Below are 27039 nucleotides of genomic sequence, written 5' to 3' on the forward strand. Positions count from 1 at the left end.
CGTGGCGATCGGTGTTACGGTGTGTCAGTCTGACACTGCAACACCGATCTCGGTAAAGAGCCTCTGACGGATCAGCCGTGTCCAATCACGGTTGATTGCAGTGTAAACAAGAAGAGCCATTTATTGGCTTTTCCTCACTTGAGTCTGACAGACGCAAGTAGAGGAGAGCTGATCGGCGGCTCTCCTGACAGGGGAGTCTGCGCTGATTCATAATCAGCGCAGCCCCCCAGGACCACCAGGGATGCCCACCAGGTATGCCACCCTGGACCACCAGGGATATGCCAATCAGTGCCCAGGCAGATGGATGCCAATCAGTGCCTATCTGAAATGCCTGCCAGTGCCATCAGTGCCGCCTATCAGTGCCGCCTATCAGTGCCCATCAGCGCAGCCTTTCACTGCCTATCAATGCCCATCAGGGCTGCATATCAGTGCCCATCAGTGTCACCTCATCGGTGCTGCCTTATAAGTGCCTGTCAGTGCAGGGCCCCAGATGGAGCAGAAAAATAGGAAAGAATGAAAAGGCTCCACCTCCAATGGAAGTTGCCTGCCGTATGCTCTCTTCCCTTTGACAGCTCTTATATAGGCGAGGGCGGGGCCACCCGGTGATGGTCAGGCTGCCTTCAGGCGTCATGAATGACTGTGGATTACATTGGGGGACACTTTTTTTTATTTTTTTAATAAAGTATTTGTTAAAAACGGTCTCTTGTGGTTTTTACTTTTTGACACTTTTTTTGGTAAATGGGTGTGATACCCATTCACGTAGGGGGTGCGAGATCTGGGGCCCCCTTGTTAAAGGGGGCTTCCAGATTCTGATAAGTCCCCTGCCCCGAAGCACCCACCCCCCCATGTTGAAGGCATGTGGCCTGGTATGGTTCAGGAGGGGGGGGCGCTAGCTCGTCCCTCCCCTATCCTGACTTGCCAGGCTGCATGCTCGGCTAAGGGTCTGGTATGGATTTTAGGGGGACCCCATGCAGTTTTTTAAATTTTTGTGTGGGTTTCCCCACACCGTCTTTTTCTTTATTTTTTAATAGACGGGTGTCGGCAATTGTAGCCGCGAGTCATTTTAAATGGGATTTTTTTCTTTAGAAATGTCAGTTTTGCTGTAGCATGTTCTGTATATGCTGCAAATGCGTCACTTTACAGGCACATTAAGGGGCCCCCCAGGCACGATATTTAAAGGAATAATTCATTGTTGCACTTTAAGCATCATTAAAATCACTGCTCCTGATAAAAAACATTTTTGTTATTATTGTTTATTGATAAATGTCCCCCAGGGCAGTACCCAGGCCACCATACTCCTTTTAAGGCAAATCACTTGTATATAATGCTGTTTTTTTTTTTTCTTTTTTTTTACCGGCACTTTTTTTATTCAGCTGTCAGCGGGGACACCCATTGACAGTTGTTGACTCTTCGGTTGTTAAGGACACCCCGGCCCAGTTCATTCACAGCTAGCTTACACTGACACAGAATGCACTGTGCAGTTCAGTGCATTGCCCTGGTGAAGTGACTCCTCTGTGAATTGACATGGTGACCTCCTTGTGCCCTGACCTGGTGACAACCTTGTCTAATTTCAGTTGAAGATTACATTTGTGTGCATATCCCAAGTTCGCCCAGAATTTAGCTTCTTTGCAGAAAAAAGCCAGCCTAAGTTTGACATTAAGGAAGTACAGTGTCTTGAAAAAGTATTCATACCCCTTGAAATTTTCCACATTTTGTCATGTTACAACCAAAAATGTAAATGTATTTTATTGGGATTTTGTGTGATAGACCAACACAAAGTGGCACTTTATTGTGAAGTGGAAGGAACATGATAAATGTTTCTTAAACTTTTTTACAAATAAAATATGTGAAAAGTGTGGGGAGTACATTTGTATGGCGCCCCCCTGAGTCAGTACTTTGTAGAACCGCCTTTCTCTGCAATTACAGCTGCAAGTCTTTTTGGGGATGTCTCTACCAGCTTTACACATCTAGAGAGTTATATTTTTGCCCATTCTTCTTTGTAAAATATCTCAAGTTCTGTCAGATTGGATGGAGAGCGTCTGTGATCAGCAATTTTCAAGTCTTGCCACAGATTCTCAATGTGATTTAGGTCTGGACTGTGACTGGGCCATTCGAACACATGAATATACTTTGATCTAAACCAGGGGTAGGCAACCTTAAAGCGGAGTTCCGCCGAAAAAAAAAAAAAAGTCAGCAGCTACAAATACTGCAGCTGCTGACTTTTAAAATAAGGACACTTACCTGCCCAGGGCGTCCACAATGTCAGCACCCAAAGCCGATCTGTCCCTCGGCTCTCGGGTGCTGTCGCCTCCATTTTCGGTAAAGGGAATCAGGAAGTGAAGCCTTGTGGTTTCACTTCCTGGTTCCCTACTGCGCATGCGCGAGTTGTGCTGTGCCATCTCACTGGCCCCTGCTGTCTTCTGGGACCTGTGTGTCTCCCAGAAGACAGCAGGGGGGGACAGACATGGCATAGATCGTCGTGGATACTGTGGCAATCTATGCCCGGAAGTGGGAGCAAATACCTGTATTAGACAGATATCTGCACCCCCTCCCCCTGAAAAGTTGCCAAATGTGACACCGGAGGGGGGGGGGGGGATTCCGAAAAGTGGAAGTTCTATTTTTGAGTGGAACTCTGCTTTAAAGAAGTGGAGATATACCTGAACAACACGGGAGAAGTCAAAGATCACCGGGCACAGTGTCGTCCAGTGTTGCCTCCTCACACCCGATTTAAACCTCTAATTGTCGTACTACCGTGTCACAATCGTGAGCATTGCGCGGAAATCATGGGTTTAAATAAGGTGGTGAGGAGTCAACTTTTCTCCTCCTCACATAGATCACTTTTCAGAGGAGCAGCAGTGCCTGCTGCACTTGTGAATGAGCCCTTAGTTGCATTCGGCAGCAACACACTTAAGGCTTGTTCACACATAACAATGGGGGTGGAAAAACAGGATATTAAAGAAGTCTATGGCTAAGCACAGCAAACCCGCAGGTACACCGTACTGCACCTCCGGTGTGGGTAAACTGCAGCACATCAGTGTGAAAACAGCCCTATACTATTATGCCCAGTGTATTGTTTACACTGACCTGAAGATCTCTTCTTTCCTGCTGCTACCACTCTGGAGACCACTAGCCGGGATAATAGGTGAAGTGCAGTTCATTCCGCATGGGACAGGAGCCGGCACTACAGAGGAGGCATTGGCTTATGCAGCTCTTGCTCCCTACTACAGCTCCAACTTTACAAGTAATCCCTCCGCATTGCACTGAAATGGCAGGTCAGCAAGCCCAGACCGAGCTCTATCAGTCACCTGTCCGCAATCTACTGGTGGATCGCGATCTACAGGTTGCTGATCCCTGATCTAAACTATTCCATTGTGGCTCATTGTGAAGCTGTAGGAACTTAAACCAAGTGGAACTTTTCTAAGTGGTGAGTTAAAACCAGAGTTTAAAACAGGAGATTATAACAGGGGTCATAGTACCTGTGTAGTGTGAGTACCTGAGTGTTGTCTGAGTAGTGTGTGTGGATCGTTAGTACTTGTGTATTGTGTATTGTATACTTGAGTATTGCGAGTGTACATAGGTCTGCGACTGTTCTGCGATTGCACGTAGGTCTGTGAGTACCTGTGTATTGTCTTGTTGTGTACTTGTGTATTGTCTTGAGTATTAGTGCCAGGAAGCTAGCTGTTAGGTAATTTGGACAGGGTAAAATCCCCAAATCCTCACTAAATTTAATAGGTACGATGCCCGGCGGGTGTGGAGAGGCGACTCTTTGTACATCTTGCCGCATGTATACGTTCCTTGATCATCCGATCGAGGGCGAATACTGCTGTGCAAAATGTAAGCACATTGTTTCCCTGGAAGCCCAGGTTCTGAATCTGGAGAAGCAACTGTCAGCACTGAGAAGTCCCTCCATACTAAAGGTGAGCCAGGAACGTACACGGCAGGTGCCGGCAGGGGCCAGCACAGAGGCGGGTGGAGACAAAGAGGTGCAGGCACTAGCAAAGAGTAGATGGGTGACAGTCAGGAGGGGTAGAGGGGGAAGTGCCAGGGAGGCCGATCCAGGACTGGAGCATCCCAATAAGTACGCTCCATTGAGTGACATTGGTGTAACCAGTCAGGGACCAGCACTGCTGGAGATGAGGGACTCTCCTAGCTGCCGGGGGAAGAACTCCTCCAGTGAGAGTGGGGGGGCAGCAAAGGGAAAGGAAAGACAGATTGTGGTGGTAGGGGACTCAATTCTTAGAAGGACAGAGAGGGCAATCTGTAACCAAGACCTGAAGCGCCGAACAGTATGTTGTCTACCGGGCGCTCGGGTTCGGCACATCACGGATCTTGTGGACAGATTACTGGGAGGGGCTGGGGAAGACCCGGCTGTCATGGTGCACGTTGGCACCAATGACAAAGTCAGAGGCAGATGGAGTGTCCTAAAGAACGATTTTAGGGACTTAGGTGCTAAATTGAGGAAAAGGACCTCCAAGGTAGTGTTCTCAGGAATACTACCAGTACATCGAGCCACACCAGAAAGGCAGAGGGAGATTAGGGAAGTAAACAAGTGGCTGAAGAGCTGGTGTAGTAAGGAGGGGTTTGGGTTCCTGGAGGACTGGGCCGACTTCTCAGTTGGTAACCGGTACTATAGAAGGGACGGACTGCACCTAAATGAGGAGGGTGCAGATCTGCTGGGAAGGAAGATGGCCAAAAAGTTAGAGGGGTTTTTAAACTAGGCGATGGGGGGGAGGGTCCAGAGGCAGAGATAGCCAGCGTGGAAGATATTCCAGAGGATAGTATTGGGGGCATTAGTGGTAGGTTAACCAAAGCACAAAAACACAAGGTGAGTATAGTAGCAAGTCCTAGTTAAAATCTCAAAACACCCAATACGAGGACAATATGCGACCGGTCTAAACTATGTGGCATGTTCACCAATGCCAGGAGCATGGCGGACAAGATGGGTGAACTAGAGATACTGTTGTACAAGGAGGATTTGGATTTTGTGGGAATTTCAGAGATCTGGTTCAACAGCTCTCATAATTGGCTGGCAAACATTTAAGGGTATACCCTATACCGCAAGGATAGAGAGGGTAAAAAAGGGGGAGGGGTATGCCTATATATCAAGAATAATGTACAAGTGAATGTGAGAGATGACATCACTGAGGGGGCTAGGGAGGAGGTGGAATCTTTATGGGTAGAGCTCCAAAGGGATGAAGCTAAGGGGAAAATAATACTAGGAGTATGCTATAGGCCCCCAAACTTGAGGGAGGAAGTGGAGACGGATCTCCTATCACAAATTGGAGTAGCAGCAAGGATGGGAAGTGTTATCATAATGGGGGATTTTAATTATCCAGACATAGATTGGGCGGAGGGAACCGCGCATTCATTTAAGGCTCACCAGTTCCTTAATGTCTTGCAGGACAATTTTATGGGTCAGATGGTAGACACACCAACTAGAAATAAAACATTACTGGATCTACTGATTAACAACAATACAGACCTGATCACGGATGTGGAAATACGGGGCAATTTAGGTAACAGCGATCACAGGTCAATTAGTTTCAGTATAAATCACACAAATAGGAAACATAAAGGGAATACAAAGACACTGAATTTCAAAAGAGCCAACTTCCCTAAACTACAAACCTTGCTAAAAGGCATAAATTGGGATAAAATATTAGGAACAAAGAATACGGAAGAGGAAAGATGGGTTTGCTTTAAGAGCATATTAAATAAGGGCATTAGCCAATGTATCCCATTGGGTAATAAATTTAAAAGAGCGAACAAAAGTCCTGGATGGCTTAACTCCAATGTAAAAATGCATATAAAAGCAAAGGAGAAGGCCTTCAAAAAATACAGGGTTGAGGGATCATCCTCAGCATTCAGACTTTATAAAGAATGCAACAGGATATGTAAAGGTGCAATTAGGACAGCTAAGATAGAACATGAAAGACACATAGCGGAGGAGAGCAAAAAAAATCCCAAGAAATTCTTTAAGTATGTAAACAGTAAAAAAGGGAGGACAGACCATATTGGCCCCATAAAGAATGAGGAAGGACATCTGGTTACAAAGGATGGGGAGATGGCGAAGGTATTGAATTTATTCTTCTCCTCAGTCTTCATGAGTGAATCGGGGGGCTTCAGTAACCAAAACTGCAGTGTTTATCCTCATAACACAACACAGGAAGCACCTCCATGGTTAACAGAGGACGGAATTAAAATTAGACTTGAGAAACTTAACATTAATAAATCACCGGGACCAGATGGCTTGCATCCGAGGGTACTTAGGGAACTCAGTCAAGTGATTGCCAGACCGTTGTTCCTAATTTTTACAGATAGTCTACTGACTGGAATGGTACCAGCTGACTGGAGAAAAGCCAATGTAGCTCCTATACTTAAAAAGGGCCCAAAATACATCCCTGGGAATTACAGACCAGTTAGCCTAACATCGATAGTATGTAAACTCTTGGAGGGGATGATAAGGGACTATATACAGGATTTCAGTAATACAAACGATATCATTAGCAGTAATCAGCATGGATTCATGAAGAATCGTTCTTGCCAAACCAATCTATTAACCTTCTATGAGGAGGTGAGTTGCCATCTAGATAAAGGAAGGCCTGTAGATGTGGTGTATCTGGATTTTGCAAAAGCATTTGACACAGTTCCCCATAAATGTTTACTGTTCAAAATAAGGTCGGTTGGCATGGACCATAGGGTGAGTACATGGATTGAAAACTGGCTACAAGGGCGAGTTCAGAGGGTGGTGATAAATGGGGAGTACTCGGAATGGTCAGGGGTGGGTAGTGGGGTTCCCCAAGGTTCTGTGCTGGGACCAATCCTATTTAATTTGTTCATATATGACCTGGAGGATGGGATAAACAGTTCAATCTCTGTATTTGCAGACGATACTAAGCTAAGCAGGGCAATAACTTCTCCGCACGACGTGGAAACCTTGCAAAAAGACCTATTAACAAATTAATGGGGTGGGCGACTACATGGCAATTGAGGTTCAATGTAGAAAAATGTAAAATAATGCATTTGGGTGGCAAAAATATGAATGCAATCTATACACTGGGGGGAGAACCTCTGGGGGAATCTAGGATGGAAAAGGACCTGGGGGTCCTAGTAGATGATAGGCTCAGCAATGGCAGGCAATGCCAAGCTGCTGCTAACAAAGCAAACAGAATATTGGCATTAAAAGGGGGATCAACTCAACAGAGATAAAACGATAATTCTCCCGCTCTACAAGACTCTGGTCCGGCCGCACCTAGAGTATGCGGTCCAGTTCTGGGCACCAGTCCTCAGGAAGGATGTACTGGAAATGGAGCGAGTACAAAGAAGGGCAACAAAGCTAATAAAGGGTCTGGAGGATATTAGTTATGAGGAAAGGTTGCGAGCACTGAACTTATTCTCTCTGGAGAAGAGACGCTTGAGAGGGGATATGATTTCAATTTACAAATACCGGACTGGTGACCCCTCAATAGGGATAAAACTTTTTGCAGAAGAGAGTTTACCAAGACTCGTGGCCACTCATTAAAATTAGAAGAAAAGAGGTTTAATCTTAAACTACGTAGAGGGTTCTTTACTGTAAGAGCGGCAAGGATGTGGAATTCCCTTCCACAGGCGGTGGTCTCAGCGGGGAGCATTGATAGCTTCAAGAAACTATTAGATAATCACCTGAATGACCGCAACATACAGGGATATACAATGCAATACTGACACATAATCACACACATAGGTTGGACTTGATGGACTTGTGTTTTTTTTCAACCTCACCTACTATGTAGCTCTGACTGTATGTTTCGGGTCGTTGTCCTGCTGGAAGGTGAACCTCCGCCTCAGTCTCAAGTCTTTTCCAGACCCTAACATGTTTTCTTCCAAGAGTGCCCTGTCTTTTGGTTCCATCCATCTTCCCATCAACTCTGACCAACTTCCATGTCCCTGCTGAAGAAAAGCATCCCCATCACATGATGCTGCCACCACGTTTCACGGTGGTAATAGTGTGTTCAGGGTGATGTGCAGTGTTAAGGTTTGTGGTTTTAGGCCAAAAAAGGTAAATTTTGGTCTCCTCTGACCAGAGCACCTTCTTCCACATGTTTGCTGTGTCCCCCACATGGCTTCTCACAAACTACTAACAGGACTTCTTATGACTTTCTTTCACCAATGTCTTTCTTCTTGTCACTCTTCCATAAAGGGCAGATTTGTGGAGAACACGACTAATAGTTGTCCTGTGGACAGATTCTCCCACCTGAGCTGTGGATCTCTGCAGCTCCTCCAGAGTTACCATGGACCTCTTGGCTCTTCTCTGATGAATGCTCTCCTTGCCCGGCCGGTCAGTTTAGGCGGACGGCCATGTCTTGGTAGGTTTGCAGTTGTGCCATACTCTTTCCATTTTCCGATGATGTATTGAACAGAGCTCCGTGAGATGTTCAAAGCTTGGGAGATTTTTTATATCCTAACCCTGCTTTATACTTCTCCACAACTTTATCCCTGACCTGTCTGGTGTGTTCCTTGGCCTTCATGATGCTGTTTGTTCACTAAGATTCTCTAACAAACCTCTGAGGGCTTCACAGAACAGCTGTATTTATACTGAGATTAAATGACACACAGGTGAACTCTATTTACTAATTAGGTGACTTCTGAAGCCAATTGGTTCCACTAGATTTTAGTTATTGGTATCAGAGTAAAGGGGGCTGAATACAAATCCCCCCACACTTTTCACAAATTTGTAAAAAAGTTTGAAACCCATTTATCATTTTCTTTCCACTTCACAATTATGTGCCACTTTGTGTTGGTTTATCACATAAAATCCCAATAAAATACATTTATGTTTTTGGTTGTAACATGAAAACATTTCAAGCGGTATGAATACTTTTTCAAGGCACTGTGAGTGTTAATATTTATTATATTATTTAATGCTGTTTCTAAAAAGAATTATTGTTATACCAACAGCTCACTGGTCACACCAATGTTCCATGACCTGTTGATCTGAAAATTATTTTAGGGGTTTCCCAAGATTTTTTTGCCAAGGGTTCCTTGAAGGTAAAAAAGTTGAGAAATATTGGATTAGAAGAACATCAGAAGACCTAAAGTGACTCTGAATACATCCCAGTATACAGCGGAGTCAGATTTAACCCCTTCATTACACTCACCTCTCCAGTCAGCAGGCTGAGGATCTCCAGGGTGAGGTTCAATATCGTCTCATTCCAGGGAAATTCCTTCCTTACCATCTTCACAAAACTCAAATTCTGCTGATTGTCCATCACAACGTCCTTGTAGAGATCCTTATGTCCTTCTAAATACTCCCACTCCTCCATGGAGAAATAGACAGTGACATCCTGACACCTTATAGGAACCTGACACACACAATGATACAGTCACCATCCAGACACATCCCTTGTCTGTTACTGGATAATGTCCCAGAATTCCCAGAATCCTCCTCACCTCTCCTGTCAGCAGCTCCATCATCTTCTTGGTGACTTCTAGAATCTTCTGCATGTTGTGTCTCTCAGGTTTTAGGGAGTCACATGGAGGCACTGTGATGGTCATATGATCACCTGACTTCACAAGAGGAAATCTCTGTATTGAGGAACCAATAGGAATATCATGTTAATATCATATGACCTCCCAGAATCCTCCTCACCTCTCCGGTCAGGTCTGTGTTTTAAAAAAATATAGATAGGAGTGATGTCATGTGACCTCCCAGAATCCTCCTCACCTCTCCGGTCAGCAGGTAGATGATCTCCAGGGTGAGGTTTAGTATCTTCTCAGTCATGTGACTCCAGTCCTCCTCCATCCTCATTGGTCCCGTCATTTGATCTATACAGGTCTCCTTGTAGACGGATAACTTTGGGAAATGAAAGTAAGAATTATTTGGATGGTGTTGGTCACACAATAATATGATATGGATGTGAGGGGGTAATACGAGGGTTTCTATACATATAATAACTACTCCCACCATGGGAACACATTGAGCTTGGACTGCTTAGCGTCTGATTATGTTTTTTGGCTCCTTGAGTTTGTTTAGTTTCTGAACTGGATTTGATTGGTTTTAGATCTGCAGACAAGGAATGATAAATACGATCCTTCCTTTGACTTGTTTGCTCTGAGGCAGTGCTGTGAGGACAATGTCGGGTCATCATGATGTCCAGGAAGGGGAACTTTTGGCCGGAGTTGCCGGCTAATCAGCATAATTGCCAGAACTCTGGCTGCAAGGCTCCAATCTCCGGCAGCCTGCTGACTGATCGGAGTGATGTCACTGTCACTCTCTGCAGTAAGAGAAGGGATCGGATTGGATAGCAGGAGGATGCTGCTGGTGGAGTACAGAACTGTGGGGGAGGAGTCAGTTCTGTCCTTTTGAATAGCAACTCAGTGTGGTTAGAAGGAGGACAACAGGGGGAGGGGTTTGTTCTCTTAGTTTTGGTCTATTGTGTGGAACATTTTTTTCTGGAACATTTTTCTTGACCAGTGATATGGTGAGGTGAAGGCCCCCTTCATTTGTTGGCAGGAGTTCTTTAAGAAGGTCAGAAAAGTAGGGTGGGGTGGGAAAACCATCAGAGACCAAGAGCCCCTATGAGTCCTGAAACCCCCTCTTACATCAGAGCCTTGCAGCCTGACAGCCCTTCAGCCCCACTAACCCCTCAGAGTTGTTCAGTCCTATTACTTCCTAGGAGGCCCCCAAAGTCCTTCATCTACACTTCCTCCTCAGGGGTCCCAGAGACCTTCAGATGAAGTCAACTCTCAGAGGCTCCCAGAATCCTTTGATTCCACTACCACCTCAGAGACCCCTCAGCTCATTTCGTTTGCTCAGAACCAGTGGCAGAACTATTATGGTCACAAAGGTCACACCTGCGACCCTGGCATTCTGCCAATGCAGGGAGGGGGGCACCAAGACAGCAGGAAAGGGTCTTGCTACCAGAGTAAAGGGTCCCAGGATCAGGGGAGGCTCCCCTGGTGATCGCCAATTAGGATTGCTGAGAACAGAGTGTGCAGCACATTCAGTCTTTGCAGAGCCCCCTTGCTGTCTCTGATCTGCTCCCAACACGGGCACAGCGCCCTCCAACATCAGCCAACTCCTCTCCCCGCTCCTCCTCCCCCAGACACAAGCTCCAAGTTCTCCATACTGGCCAGACTCTGCTGGCTCTGAGGAACCCTTCACTGATGCCAGCTGCAGCGCCGGAGCCTGGTGAGTGCCTGTATGTGGTGTGGGGGTCCTCGGTGTGTGTGTGGGGCCCCTGAGATGTGTGAGGGGGGCAGGATCAGCTCTCTGCACATCTCCAACTCCTCTCCTACCTCTGCCAGCTGCTCTCTGGAGTTTCTGTCCAGCCCTCTGCCCCCCCCATCTCTCCCCAACACCTTCCAGGACTGCCCATATTATTGCCCCTTCATCTGTCCCACCCATTCCTATCCATCCTCCTCATCTCATCTCTCTGCCACCCCTGCCCATAACCCCCTCTGACTGGCATCCCAGTACAGACCCCCTCCCCCCATTCATACACCTCATCTCAGCCTTTGTCATCACTTGGGAATCTCAGTGTCTGCAATGTGCCATGTTTGGGGTCACCGAGAACAAAGAGCCTCACTGGGGGCTGCTGGAAGTGATCGGTGGAGGTGACCCCGGTGTGTGTAAATAGAAAATAAGATCTTATTACCTCCTCTGCTGTTACTTCCAGCAATGTCTTCTCTTCCCTGCCACATGGAACGTCTATTCTTTAGTCCAGATTACTTCCTGTCTGTAACTGACATCACTTCCTGTCTTTATTCCATAGAAACTTCCTGTCTTAATATGAGTGAGATCACCACCTTGTGGAAATCAGCAGAACTGCAGCCCCAAGAAATGTCTCATAGTAACCACTCCTGTAAAATATCTTACAGAGCTACCAGAGAAGTTCAAATATAACAAAAAAGTAAGAAAAAATAGATACAGCTCTTATGTAACCAATTGTTTAACAAAGATAATTTTATTACATATAGAAAAGTCTTAACCACTTCAGCCCCAGAAGGTTTTACCCCCTTCCTGACCAGAGCACTTTTTACAATTCAACACTGCGTCGCTTTAACATGTATTCGGCCACATGTCTTTGGTAAAAAAAATGTCAATAAGCATATATTTATTGGTTTGCGCAAAAGTTATAGTGTCTACAAACTAGGGTACATTTTCTGGAATTTGCACACCTTTTAATTTATGACTGCCTATGTCATTTCTTGAGGTGCTAAAATAGCAGGGCAGTACAAAACCCCCCCAAATGACCCCATTTTGGAAAGTAGAATCCCCAAGGAAATTGCTGAGAGGCATGTTGAGCCCATTGAATATTTATTTTTTTTGTCCCAAGTGATTGAATAATGACAAAAAAAAAAAAAAAATTACAAAAAGTTGTCACTAAATGATATATTGCTCACACAGGCCATGGGCCTATGTGGAATTACACCCCAAAATACATTCAGCTACTTCTCCTGAGTACGGGGATACCACATGTGTGGGACTTTTTGGGAGCCTAGCCGCGTACGGGGCCCCGAAAACCAATCACTGCCTTCAGGATTTCTAAGGGTGTAAATTTTTGATTTCACTCTTCACTGCCTATCACAGTTTCGGAGGCCATGGAATGCCCAGGTGGCACAAAACCCCCCCAAATGACCCCATTTTGGAAAGTAGACACCCCAAGCTATTTGCTAAGAGGCATGCTGAGTATTTTGCAGCTCTCATTTGTTTTTGAAAATGAAGAAAGACCAGAAAAAAAATTTTTTTTTTTTCTTTTTTCAATTTTCAAAACTTTGTGACAAAAAGTGAGGTCTGCAAAATACTCACTATACCTCTCAGCAAATAGCTTTGGGTGTCTACTTTCCAAAATGGGGTCATTTGGGGGGGTTTTGTGCCACCTGGGCATTCCATGGCCTCCGAAACTGTGATAGGCAGTGAAGAGTGAAATAAAAAATTTACGCCCTTAGAAAGCCTGAAGGCGGTGCTTGGTTTTCGTGGTCCCGTGCGCGGCTAGGCTCCCAAAAAGTCCCACACATGTGGTATCCCCATACTCAGGAGAAGCAACAGAATGTATTTTGGGGTGTAATTTTACATATTCCCATGGCAAGTTTGAGCAATATATCATTTAGTGACAACTTTGTGCAAAAAAAAAAAAAAAAAAATTTGTCTCTTTCCTGCAACTTGTGTCACAATATAAAATATTCCATGGACTCGACATGCCTCTCAGCAAATAGCTTGGGGTGTCTACTTTCCAAAATGGGGTCATTTGGGGGGGTTTTGAACTGTCCTGGCATTTTATGCACAACATTTAGAAGCTTATGTCACACATCACCCACTCTTCTAACCACTTGAAGACAAAGCCCTTTCTGACTCTTATTGTTTACATGAAAAAATAATTTTTTTTTGCAAGAAAATTACTTTGAACCCCCACACATTATATATTTTTTTAAAGCAAATGCCCTACAGATTAAAATGGTGGGTGTTTCATTTTTTTTTTCACACAGTATTTGCGCAGCGATTTTTCAAACGCATTTTTTGTGGAAAAAACACACTTTTTTAAATTTTAATGCACTAAAACACACTATATTGCCCAAATGTTTGATGAAATAAAAAAGATGATCTTAGGCCGAGTACATGGATACCAAACATGACATGCTTTAAAATTTCGCACAAACGTGCAGTGACAACAAAATTAATACATTTTTAAAAGCCTTTAAAAGCCTTTACAGGTTACCACTTTAGATTTACAGAGGAGGTCTACTGCTAAAATTACTGCCCTCGATCTGACGTTCGCGGTGACACCTCACATGCATGGTGCAATTGCTGTTTACATTTGACGCCAGACCGATGCTTGCTTTTTATTTTATTTTTAAACTGTTCCTTTCATTTTTTTTTTTTAATCATTTTTATTGTTATCTCAGGGAATGTAAATATCCCCTATGATAGCAATAGGTAGTGACAGGTACTCTTTTTTGAAAAAAATGGGGTCTATTAGACCCTAGATCTCTCCTCTGCTCTCAAAGCATCTGACCACACCAAGATCGGTGTGAAAAAATGCTTCCCCAATTTCCCAATGGCGCTGTTTACATCCGGCGAAATCTAAGTCATAAAATGCTCGTAGCTTCCGGTTTCTTAGGCCATAGAGATGTTTGGAGCCACTCTGGTCTCTGATCAGCTCTATGGTCAGCTGGCTGAATCACCGGCTGCATTCTCAGGTTCCCTGTTGAGACAGGAGAGCCAGAGAAAAACACGGAAGATGGTGGGGGGGGCATTCCCTCCCACTGCTTGTAAAAGCAGTCTAGAGGCTAATTAGCTGCTAGGATTGCTTTTACATGAAAGCCGACCGCTGGCTGAAAAGAATGATACCAAGATGATACCTAAACCTGCAGGCATCATTCTGGTATAACCACTCAAAGTTGTGAATGGCGTACCTGAAGACAAAAAAATGGTTAACAATAAAGCACAGTAAATGGTAAAGTATAAAAAATTGCATACCTGAAAAGCAAACATGATAAAACATAACAACAATAAAACATTGCAGAATAGAATACAGTAAAAAAGAGCAGAACAATAGAGAGAGAGAATAGAGAGAGAGAGAATAATAAAACGACAACTATTTTTTTTATTTTTGTTTGTGTTTTTTTTTTTTTTTTTACACTTTTTTTTGTAACTAACTTTTATAACGGTAACCGGTTCCAGGTTCGGGTCTCTCAAAATGCGATGGCTTCTTGGGAGACCCTGTGAAAGTGTGCCTAGTCTGTGCAATGCTGTACCCTACGCTAATACTCAACTAGTGAATGGTAGCGTTCAAAACATTCACCAATGCAAAGACCAGGATTGTCAGGACAGGAGGGACAATAATAGCGGGTGTCACGCCTATATCCGCGCTTGCTGCAGACACGACATCTTTTTTGGGGGGGGTCGTTGGGTAGGGGTACTCGGGAGGACATAAAGAAAATGCCTCTCATGCAGCCGACTGCATTTGGTTGGGGATGTGAATGGGGGAAGTACGGGCGCTGCAGAAGCGGTGGGTTCCCAATTAGGATTGGCGAATGCAGCAGGAAGGGCATTATGGGCACGACGGGCCTGTGTTTGTCTTCTTCTTGGTGGCAGCGGGACACTACTTGTGCTTGCCACCTCACCAGCTTGAACTGCACTTATGGGACTCGCCACGTCACCAAGTGTTACTGCAGTGCTGGTTTGACTACGACCGGGGTGTACTAGGCCGCTGGCGCTTGCCAGTTCACCAAAACGCTACAAAAAAAATTGTTTGCGATCGCAGGGATCAGGCCTGACTCTGCGAACGCTGCAGTTATGCGTTTAGTGTTTTGTAAGTGACAGTGATCGATCGATACTGCACTTGGATCGGCTGGGCTGGGCCGGGCGGAGGGGCAAAACGCAGGTACTAGCAGGTATCTGGGCTGATCCCGCTAACACTGCGTTTTTGGGAATCCTAAACTGCTGGGGACGCTAGTATAGATCTGATCGGATCAGATATTGATCCGTTCAGATACAATACCACTAAGGGAGGTGTATGGTGCGTGCGTGGGTGTTAGCGCTACTGGCACTAACCTGACGCTGCCTGGGGCTGGTGCTTGCCATTTCACCAAAACTCTACCAAAAAAACTGATAGCGATCGCAGGGATCAGGCCTGACTCTGCAAAGGCTGCAGTTATGCGTTTAATGTTTTGTAAGTGACAGTGATCGATCGATACTGCACTTGGGTGGGCTGGGCGGAGGGGCAAAACGCAGGTGCTAGCAGGTATCTGGGCTGATCCCGCTAACACTGCGTTTTTGGGAACCCTAAACTGCTGGGGATGCTAGTATAGATCTGATCGGATCAGATATTGATCAGATCAGATACTATACCACTAAGGGAGGCGTATGCTGCGTGCGTGGGTGTTAGCGGTACTGGCGCTAATCTGACGCTGCCTGGGGCGACGCATATCACCACCGGGCGATCAAGGGGCTAAACCTTTATTCGGTAATAAACGGCGGGTGCCCTGACACTATAAAAAATAAACAAACTAACCAGCGTCACCCGTAACGGTTATACAGTGATCAGTGGTGAAAGGGTTAACTAGGGGGCAATCAAGGGGTTAAAACATTTATTAGATAGTATATGGGGGTCCCTGTCGCTATAAAACGCTGACGGCGAACCTAAATATTTACCTGAATGTGTGTTATCTTGCGATAGACTTCTGCGCTACTCAAGTGATATAGGAACGTTTTGTGTAATGCTGCAAAATCTAATAGTGAACACCGCTCCACTACCTACTAATCTATAAATACCACAACAATGAGATGTGTCTGTGATTCTGCGCAAAAAACTATTCACTGGTAAAAAGTGAACAATAAATATTGTAAATAAGTGCATCTATAAGAGATATGCTCTATAGAAAACAAACAAACATCTAAAGTGACTTCAGTGCTAATATATACAGTGAAGTGACTAATGCATCAATATAAAGTGACTGAACAAAGTGCACGTGCGTTGATAGGAGATCTGGTGACTTTCGTGGTGTTTGGTCCCCACTCGGGGCTCCCAGAACTCTCACCTTGATGACACAATAAAAGTGCCTATTAGAATCCCTTGGATGTAGAACTCCTTCCACTTGAATCAGTGCTGGCGTTCTGGAGTGCCTGTAGATAGGCCATCAGCGATGTTCCCTCCAGTAAATGGGTTCCACATAGGGAGTAATTAAAAAAGGGGGACTCCAATAGTGTAATAAAGTATGACCAAAAGTTTTATTAAAACGTATAAACTGCTTACATTAAAAACAGCGCTGGGCAGCAGTGAAAAACAGCGGTTTCAATCCCCGCTACGTCACTTCCGGTCCGCGTGTGTTGTGTTTCCGGTCACGTCCTACGCGTTACGTCATGTGACTTCCTCAGGGCACCGGATTGGCTGTTATCATTGTATATTTATATTGTTGGGGCCGGAAGTAAACAGATCGCCATTTTGTTGTGGACAGGATGTATGTTAGTACCGCGGCCATTTTGCGGAGGGTGATCGCGCTGGTGATGTCTAAATAAAGTTTCTTTGTATACATACAAAGAAATAAAAAAAGAGGAGCTTGGATGTTTGAATTGCAGGGAGATGTGCTAAATAAATACTAAGGCACGGCTCAACGATCGCTCAACCTGCACTTGTGATATACGTACAAACAAATAATAATAATAAATAGCTATGGTAGTCCCTATGGTGAAACATTACATATATAATTGGATACCTACAACCAAACCATAATATAAAACCCCGAGCTGGGATGACATCAAAATAAAAATAAAAATATTAATAAAAATAGTATAAAATGACCACTAATGGTTCAAAATTAGGTAAGTTAAAACACTGAATAGTTAAATCAGATAAAAATCAAATCCTGTATCAAGGTGAACATGCGTGTGCTTATAACTGCATGGACATCCTATGGGTGTGTATAAAAATATTAATTAAAAAATATATAATATATAATATAAAATATACATTAATTTTTATTCAAAACCCCCTATTGAAGTAGAATAGGAAAAATTGTGACAGCAACTGAAGGCACACCGGAAATGACATAATGGGTTAACAAGAATCAGTATAACGTTAAAAATCACTTATAAAACAGTTTAAATCAAATTCTATATTTAACCCTTCGGGCGCCAATGTCCTAATTCTATGGATCCACTTAGATTCATTCTGGCTGAGTGTTCTAATTTTGTGATCCCCTCTCCATGATCTATTATATTTCTCTATACCCCAAAACAACAATCCCGTGGGGTCTTTATCATGCTTTAATGCAAAGTGTTTAGATACGTTATGCTTCGGACATCCTTTTATAATATTTTCTATATGCTCTTTGATTCTGGTTTTTAGTGCTCTCTTAGTTCTCCCTACATACTGTAAATTACAGGCACATTGTAGGATGTACACTACTCCTTCTGTATGACAATTGATAAAATCTTTTATAGGATAAGTGTTTCCTGTACTAGTTGCTTTAAACTCTCGTTTTTTACCCTGGAATTTTTTTGCATGTGTACATGCAAAACAGTACTTGCAAGGATAGAATCCTTTGCCATCAAAAAATGTAAATTTGTTTTTGGGGGGAGGTTCAACCACATTTTTAGCAATCATGTCCCTTAGAGTGGGTGCTCTTTTATAAGTAATCGATGGTTTCTCCGGTAGTATTCTTTGTAAGTGCTTATCTTCCTTTAGGATGTGCCAGTGTCTTCGAATTATCCTTTCTATGTCTTTGAATTGGACATTATAGTCTAAAATTAGACTTGGTGCTTCTGGAAATAATTGTGGCTTCTTGGGTGCGTGTATCATCTGTTCTCTGTTCATTATTTGGATCCATAGGATCTCTCTTTTAATCTGAGCTTCTTCATATCCTTTGTTCACAAATCTTTGTCCAATCAAGTTACAACATTCCGAGGGGTCAACTTGTGAGAATTAGGCGCAACTGCACCACGGATAGAGATTTCAAGACCCAGGCTAACTTGATTGGACAAAGATTTGTGAACAAAGGATATGAAGAAGCTCAGATTAAAAGAGAGATCCTATCGATCCAAATAATGAACAGAGAACAGATGATACACGCACCCAAGAAGCCACAATTATTTCCAGAAGCACCAAGTCTAATTTTAGACTATAATGTCCAATTCAAAGACATAGAAAGGATAATTCGAAGACACTGGCACATCCTAAAGGAAGATAAGCACTTACAAAGAATACTACCGGAGAAACCATCGATTACTTATAAAAGAGCACCCACTCTAAGGGACATGATTGCTAAAAATGTGGTTGAACCTCCCCCCAAAAACAAATTTACATTTTTTGATGGCAAAGGATTCTATCCTTGCAAGTACTGTTTTGCATGTACACATGCAAAAAAATTCCAGGGTAAAAAACGAGAGTTTAAAGCAACTAGTACAGGAAACACTTATCCTATAAAAGATTTTATCAATTGTCATACAGAAGGAGTAGTGTACATCCTACAATGTGCCTGTAATTTACAGTATGTAGGGAGAACTAAGAGAGCACTAAAAACCAGAATCAAAGAGCATATAGAAAATATTATAAAAGGATGTTCGAAGCATAACGTATCTAAACACTTTGCATTAAAGCATGATAAAGACCCCACGGGATTGTTGTTTTGGGGTATAGAGAAATATAATAGATCATGGAGAGGGGATCACAAAATTAGAACACTCAGCCAGAATGAATCTAAGTGGATCCATAGAATTAGGACATTGGCGCCCGAAGGGTTAAATATAGAATTTGATTTAAACTGTTTTATAAGTGATTTTTAACGTTATACTGATTCTTGTTAACCCATTATGTCATTTCCGGTGTGCCTTCAGTTGCTGTCACAATTTTTCCTATTCTACTTCAATAGGGGGTTTTGAATAAAAATTAATGTATATTTTATATTATATATTATATATTTTTTAATTAATATTTTTATACACACCCATAGGATGTCCATGCAGTTATAAGCACACGCATGTTCACCTTGATACAGGATTTGATTTTTATCTGATTTAACTATTCAGTGTTTTAACTTACCTAATTTTGAACCATTAGTGGTCATTTTATACTATTTTTATTAATATTTTTATTTTTATTTTGATGTCATCCCAGCTCGGGGTTTTATATTATGGTTTGGTTGTAGGTATCCAATTATATATGTAATGTTTCACCATAGGGACTACCATAGCTATTTATTATTATTATTTATTTGTACGTATATCACAAGTGCAGGTTGAGCGATCGTTGAGCCGTGCCTTAGTATTTATTTAGCACATCTCCCTGCAATTCAAACATCCAAGCTCCTCTTTTTTTATTTCTTTGTATGTATACAAAGAAACTTTATTTAGACATCACCAGCGCGATCACCCTCCGCAAAATGGCCGCGGTACTAACATACATCCTGTCCACAACAAAATGGCGATCTGTTTACTTCCGGCCCCAACAATATAAATATACAATGATAACAGCCAATCCGGTGCCCTGAGGAAGTCACATGACGTAACGCGTAGGACGTGACCGGAAACACAACACACGCGGACCGGAAGTGACGTAGCGGGGATTGAAACCGCTGTTTTTCACTGCTGCCCAGCGCTGTTTTTAATGTAAGCAGTTTATACGTTTTAATAAAACTTTTGGTCATACTTTATTACACTATTGGAGTCCCCCTTTTTTAATTACTCCCTATGTGGAACCCATTTACTGGAGGGAACATCGCTGATGGCCTATCTACAGGCACTCCAGAACGCCAGCACTGATTCAAGTGGAAGGAGTTCTACATCCAAGGGATTCTAATAGGCACTTTTATTGTGTCATCAAGGTGAGAGTTCTGGGAGCCCCGAGTGGGGACCAAACACCACGAAAGTCACCAGATCTCCTATCAACGCACGTGCACTTTGTTCAGTCACTTTATATTGATGCATTAGTCACTTCACTGTATATATTAGCACTGAAGTCACTTTAGATGTTTGTTTGTTTTCTATAGAGCATATCTCTTATAGATGCACTTATTTACAATATTTATTGTTCACTTTTTACCAGTGAATAGTTTTTTGCGCAGAATCACAGACACATCTCATTGTTGTGGTATTTATAGCTAAATATTTACCTCCCTAACTATCGTCACCAGCGACACTAATACAGCGATCAGAAAAATGATCGCTTAGCGACACTGGTGACGGGGGGTGATCAAGGGGTTAAAACTTTATTAGGGGGGGTTAGGGGGGTATCCTAGACCTACAGGGGGCTAATACTAACTGCCCTACCACAGTAACTGTCACAAACTGACACCATGCAGTAATCAGGAAAAAAAAACAAAAAAAACAAAAAAAAAACAGCTTGGTGTCAGTTTGTGACGGGGGGGGGGGTGATTGGGGGGGGATCGGGGGGCGATCGGGGGGGGGATCGGGGGTGTTTAGTGTGCCTGGCATGTTCTACTGTGTTGTGTAGTGTTTTACACTTACTCAGATGTCTTCTCTCCTCTGCGTCGGAACGGAAACTGCCAAGCCGAGGAGAGATGACATCACATCCTCTGCCTGTGTGTACTATACACAGGCAGGGGATGTTTCTCATTGGCTGGGAGCGATCGCGAGGGGGGGGCCACGATCGGATGGCCTCCCCCTCATCTCTGATCGCTCCTAGACAAATGCCGACCGCCGCTGGCACCGGGGGGGGTCCGATCGGACCCCCCGCCCGCGGGAAGGCAATCACGTACCAGGTACGTGATTTTGCCTGCCCGTGACGCTCTGTTCACGTATATATGCGTGAGGCGGTCGGCAAGTGGTTAAAGACACAGAACACAAGGTCACAACAAATTTATAGCTAATAAAACAGATACCCCCAAAACTGATCCTTTTGGTGAAGAAAATACAAAAATATATCCAAAAGCATAAATATATAAATATCAATCCACTCATAATGAAGATGTTAAACATAAATTTCAAGTATGTAATGTTCATATAGGAAAGGTTGTGGAGATCTCTCAAAGAAAGAACACTTCCTTCAATGTTTATATAAATAAAATAATTAATCCTGGAGTGAAAAAAGCTGTAAAGCAATAAATAATATATAAACTGGGTCATCCACTTCATCCATAAAGACATTGTGATTCCAGATCTTCTAGATCACATAGAAGGAGGACTCATCGAAGATTTCATACGTTTGTTTGGAAGGATAGAAGAATCCTCAGAAGGGATCATGTAGGACAGGGGTGTCCAAACTTTTTTCAAAGAGGGCCAGATTTGATGAAGTTAACATGCGTGAGGGCCGACCATTTTGCCTGACATTCTTTGAACCATTAAAATTCGGTCCATGCCCAACAAGAATTCTCCTGCCTTTGTGGCTGTGTGTGGTGAAGAGAAGAGCTCAGGCGTATTATTTGGATATACTGTATTTATCGGCGTATAACACACACCTTCACTTTAAGAGGGAAGTTTCAGGAAAAAAAAACTTAAAATTTTAAATAAAAGAACTGTGAAGCAAAATAAGGGTCAGTGCCCATCTGCAGACCCTCAATTACCATGAATGCAGCACACACCATTGCCAGGAATGCACCCACCATTGCCAGGAAGGCAGCACCCACCATTGCCAGGAAGGCAGCACCCATCACTGCCAGGAATGCACCCACCATTGCTAGGAATGCACCCACCATTGCCAGGAAGGCAGCACCCACCATTGCCAGGAAGGCAGCACCCACCATTGCTAGGAATGCACCCACCATTACCATGAATGCACTCACCATTACCATGAATGCACTCACCATTGCCAGGAATGCACCCACCATTGCCAGGAATGCACCCACCATTGCCAGGAATGCACCCACCATTACCATGAATGCACCCTCCATTACCAGGAATGCACTCACCATTGCCAGGAATGCACCCACCATTACCAGGAATGCACCCTCCATTACCAGGAATGCACTCACCATTGCCAGGAATGCACCCACCATTGCCAGGAATGCAGCACCGACCATTGCCAGGAATGCACCCACCATTACCAGGAATTCACTCACCATTGCCAGGAATGCACCCACCATTGCCAGGAATGCACCCACCATTACCAGGAATTCACTCACCATTGCCAGGAATTCACTCACCATTGCCAGGAATGCACCCACCATTGCCAGGAATGCACCCACCATTACCAGGAATTCACTCACCGTTGCCAGGAATGCACCCACCATTGCCAGGAATGCACCCACCATTGCCAGGAATGCACCCACCATTACCAGGAATTCACTCACCATTACCAGGAATTCACTCACCATTGCCAGGAATGCACTCACCATTGCCAGGAATGCACCCACCATTGCCAGGAATGCACTCACCATTACCAGGAATTCACTCACCATTGCCAGGAATGCACTCACCATTGCCAGGAACGCACCCACCATTGCTAGGAATGCACCCACCCTTGCCAGGAATGCACCCACCCTTACCAGGAATTCACTCACCATTGCCAGGAATGCAGCTCTGACCATTGCCAGGAATGCACTCACCATTACCATCAGTGCAGCCTTGGAGGGCATATGGAGGTGGCAGGACGAGCGCCAAAGATATCCTACAGGAGAATCTCCTGTTTACACAGCGGCCTCTTTAAGAGAAAGTCCCGCCTCCTTTGATGGACAGAACAGTCGTCCAATGCCAGCGCCGGAGACGGGACTTCCTATTACAGAGGCTGCCGTGTAAACAGGAAATACCAATCCTGTGTGCATGAAGCTCGTCCCGCCTGCTCCCTCCGAGGCAGCCAGCCTATATATCTTTTGTGGCCCTGGCGCTGGGAGATCGTCGGGGGCCACAAAAGATATACATGCTTAGATAACCAGGCGGGCCATTCAACACCGGACCGCGGGCTGCGATTGGCCTGCGGGCCGGACTTTGGACATGCCTGATGTAGGATGACAGGAAAGTCTTCTGACTGGTGAGATCATCCAAACATAATGATTACATCCATGAACTGGAGCTCGTTGGGGTGATAAAGACAATCTGTAAACACTGTGTAGATGTTATCCAAGAACTCAGCACACTCCATGTGTGGATTTCCATAGGGACCACCAAGACTACATATATAACTTGTACAGTGTCCCTAGGCCTCCAGGTAGATTTAGACTGTAATTAACTGCTTCCTGTCAGACCTATAGTAGAATGACGGCCAAGTGAGAGCTCTCCTGTCCTTTGGACATCATATGAAGTCTTCCAAGTCTAGTGGTCACACTGCAGCTCCACCAGATGACAGATCATTGTACCGGGCTGGTCCCAGTACTATGTGATCTCTGTCACCAATCACAGCGATCACATGACAGTTCTACACAACTAATGGCTATCATTCATTGTCATTCATTGGGTACTATTGTGATGATCTCTGTGGTTGGTCAGTGATCACATGGTACAGACAGGTCCTATCACATCTGTACTGTATGTATCTGTATGTGAAAGCTGTGACCAATTACTGCTATCACAGTAGTACACCCTGTGTCATTCATAAAAATGATTGCTTATAAATGTGATCATCAAAAAATAAATACAAAATAAAATCCTGATCACCTCCCCAAAGTAGTAAAGGGATAATATGTAAAAAAAAAGATACAATTTGAAAATAAGTTATTATTATTATTATTATTTTTACATACTGCCACCAGTCAGCATCACTAGTCACCACCACACCAGTCATATGATGGTGCTGTACTGCTCTGGTGATGTAAAAAAAAAAAAAAAGTATTCTTAATTTTCCATACAATTGTGTGTAGCAAGTCCTAGGCCTCATTCAGTCTAATGAGACCAGTGCCACCTGCCAGTGCCCACCAGTGCCACCTATCAGTACCCATCAGTGCTGCTAATCAGTGCCTTATCATCAGTGCCACCTATCAGTGCCTATGAGTGCCACCTATCAGTGCCCTTCAGTGACACCCATCAGTGCCCACCAGTGCAGTGATGCTGCCTGTGAGTCACCAGCTCTGCTCTAGGCCACTCCCAGACCACACAGATCAAAACAAACAAGCCAAGCCTCCAGCTAGGCCTGCCTAAATTTACCTGCTGTTTCCACAAACCTACTTCTAGCCCCTCCCCTCCTCTCCCGTTTTTCAGACTTGGGGGGATGGGCGGACACTCACTGCGTGTCAACGCCACGCCCACACGCCATGCCTGTGATGTCAATATGACGCCTTGGGCCAACGTTGTATATCCATCTGCATGCAAATTGAGGGAGGATTGTCCACGAAATGTGCATAGAGCTATATATACCAATGTATTGTCATAGTTACCATGCGTTTATTATTTTATATTATCATTTGTGCAATCAATCATGTTTATATGCAAGTTTGGGCTACATTTAATACATTTTAAAATATATACTATTTACTATGTAGGAACATTTATGTATATGTATACATTTCTAACACTTATGTGTGTGTGTGTGCATTTCTATGTATTTATTATATTACTATATTATTATGTTATTTACTGTCCCACATGCATCCATGTGCACCATTAAATATTAAATAGTATTTACTAGGGATGAGCTTCGTGTTCGAATCGAACCCATGTCCTGTTCTTCTCTTCCTACTGACAGGCAGGCAGGTGTTTTTACAGTATTTCCAGCTACTGTACTGTGTACCCTGCACAGTCTGACCTACAGTATAGCAACCTGCAGCCAGGTGCTTGTGTAGGCTCATTGAAGTATTTCAAGCTACTGTACTGTGTACCCTGCACAGTCTGACCTACAGTATAGAAACCTGCAGCCAGGTGCTTGTGTAGGCTCATTGAAGTATTTCCAGCTACTTTACTGTGTACCCTGCACAGTCTGACCTACAGTATAGCAACCTGCAGCCAGGTGCTTGTGTAGGCTCATTAAAGTATTTCCAGCTACTGTACTGTGTACCCTGCACAGTCTGACCTACAGTATAGCAACCTGCAGCCAGGTGCTTGTGTAGGCTCATTGAAGTATTTCCAGCTACTGTACTGTGTACCCTGCACAGTCTGACCTACAGTAAAACAACCTGCAGCCAGGTGCTTATGTAGGCTCATTGAAGTATTTACAGCTACTGTACTGTGTACCCTGCACAGTCTGACCTACAGTATAGCAACCTGCAGCCAGGTGCTTGTGTAGGCTCATTGAAGTATTTCCAGCTACTTTACTGTGTACCCTGCACAGTCTGACCTACAGTAAAGCAACCTACAGCCAGTGGCTTGTGTAGGCTCATTGAAGTATTTCCAGCTACTTTACTGTGTACCCTGCGCAGTCTGACCTACAGTGTAGCAACCTGCAGCCAGGTGCTTGTGTAGGCTCATTGAAGTATTTCCAACTACTTTACTGTGTACCCTGCACAGTCTGACCTACAGTATAGCAACCTGCAGCCAGGTGCTTGTGTAGGCTCATTGAAGTATTTCCAGCTTCTTTACTGTGTACCCAACACAGTCTGACCTACAGTATAGCAACCTGCAGCCAGGTGCTTGTGTAGGCTCATTGAAGTATTTCCAGCTACTGTACTGTGTACCCTGCACAGTCTGACCTACAGTATAGCAACCTGCAGTCAGGTGCTTGTGTGGGCTCATTGAAGTATTTCCAGCTACTTTACTGTGTACCCTGCACAGTCTGACTTACAGTATAGCAACCTGCAGCCAGGTGCTTGTGTAGGCTCATTGAAGTATTTCCAGTTACTGTACTGTGTACCCCGCACAGTCTCACCTACAGTATAGCAACCTGCAGCCAGGTGCTTGTGTAGGCTCATTGAAGTATTTCCAGTTACTGTACTGTGTACCCCGCACAGTCTCACCTACAGTATAGCTACCTGCAGCCAGGTGCTTGTGTAGGCTCATAGAAGTATTTCCAGTTACTGTACTGTGTACCCCGCACAGTCTCACCTACAGTATAGCTACCTGCAGCCAGGTGCTTGTGTAGGCTCATTGAAGTATTTTCAGTTACTGTACTGTCTACCCCACACAGTCTCACCTACAGTATAGCTACCTGCAGCCAGGTGCTTGTGTAGGCTCATTGAAGTATTTACAGTTACTGTATTGTGTACCCCACACAGTCTCACCTACAGTATAGCTACCTGCAGCCATGTGCTTGTGCAAGCTCTTGACCTATTTCCAATTACTGTACTGTGTACCCTTCACAGTTGCACCTACAGTATAGCTACCTGGAGACAAGTGCAGGGGTTATCATACTAATAATACTACAGGCAGGCAGTTGATTCTGCTAGCTGCAGTATAATCAGTATATATATATATATATATATATATATATATATATATATATATATATATATATATATATATATATATATATATCACAGTTTTGTGCAGCTCACTGCAGGCCAAAAGTATGTCTGGAAGGCCAACAAGGAGAGGCAGACAGTCACAAGCCAATAAAAGAGGGCAAGCAGGCTCTGTGTCTAGAGGCAACAGTGCTGGTCGTGGACACGGTGCATCCTCATCAGCACGTGGCTGTGGGACACGCTTGGCCTTTTTTTCGGCAGCTGGCCGTGTTGAGCCGCAACATGTGGAAGACTTGGTCAAGTGGATGACCAAGCCGTCCTCATCCTCTCTCACCCAGGCTC

The 27039-nt window shown here is 44.1% G+C and overlaps 2 protein-coding genes across 3 annotated transcripts in view; both read right to left on the reverse strand.

Annotated features, from left to right (window-relative positions):
* The window catches only part of LOC141122000 (uncharacterized), a 146884-nt gene that overhangs the window by 81249 nt on the left and 38596 nt on the right, over positions 1–27039 (reverse strand). The window lies entirely within an intron of this gene.
* The window catches only part of LOC141122058 (uncharacterized), a 67495-nt gene that overhangs the window by 16775 nt on the left and 23681 nt on the right, over positions 1–27039 (reverse strand). The window contains exons 3-5 of the mRNA XM_073611854.1: positions 9704–9832; positions 9430–9564; positions 9138–9341 (exon numbers count right to left, since the gene is read on the reverse strand). Coding sequence (XP_073467955.1) covers positions 9138–9341; positions 9430–9564; positions 9704–9832 — 468 coding nt within the window. The remainder of the gene's footprint in view (positions 1–9137; positions 9342–9429; positions 9565–9703; positions 9833–27039) is intronic.

This window comes from Aquarana catesbeiana, unplaced genomic scaffold (genome assembly GCF_042186555.1).
Source record: "Aquarana catesbeiana isolate 2022-GZ unplaced genomic scaffold, ASM4218655v1 unanchor237, whole genome shotgun sequence".
Classification (NCBI taxonomy): Eukaryota; Metazoa; Chordata; class Amphibia; order Anura; family Ranidae; genus Aquarana; species Aquarana catesbeiana.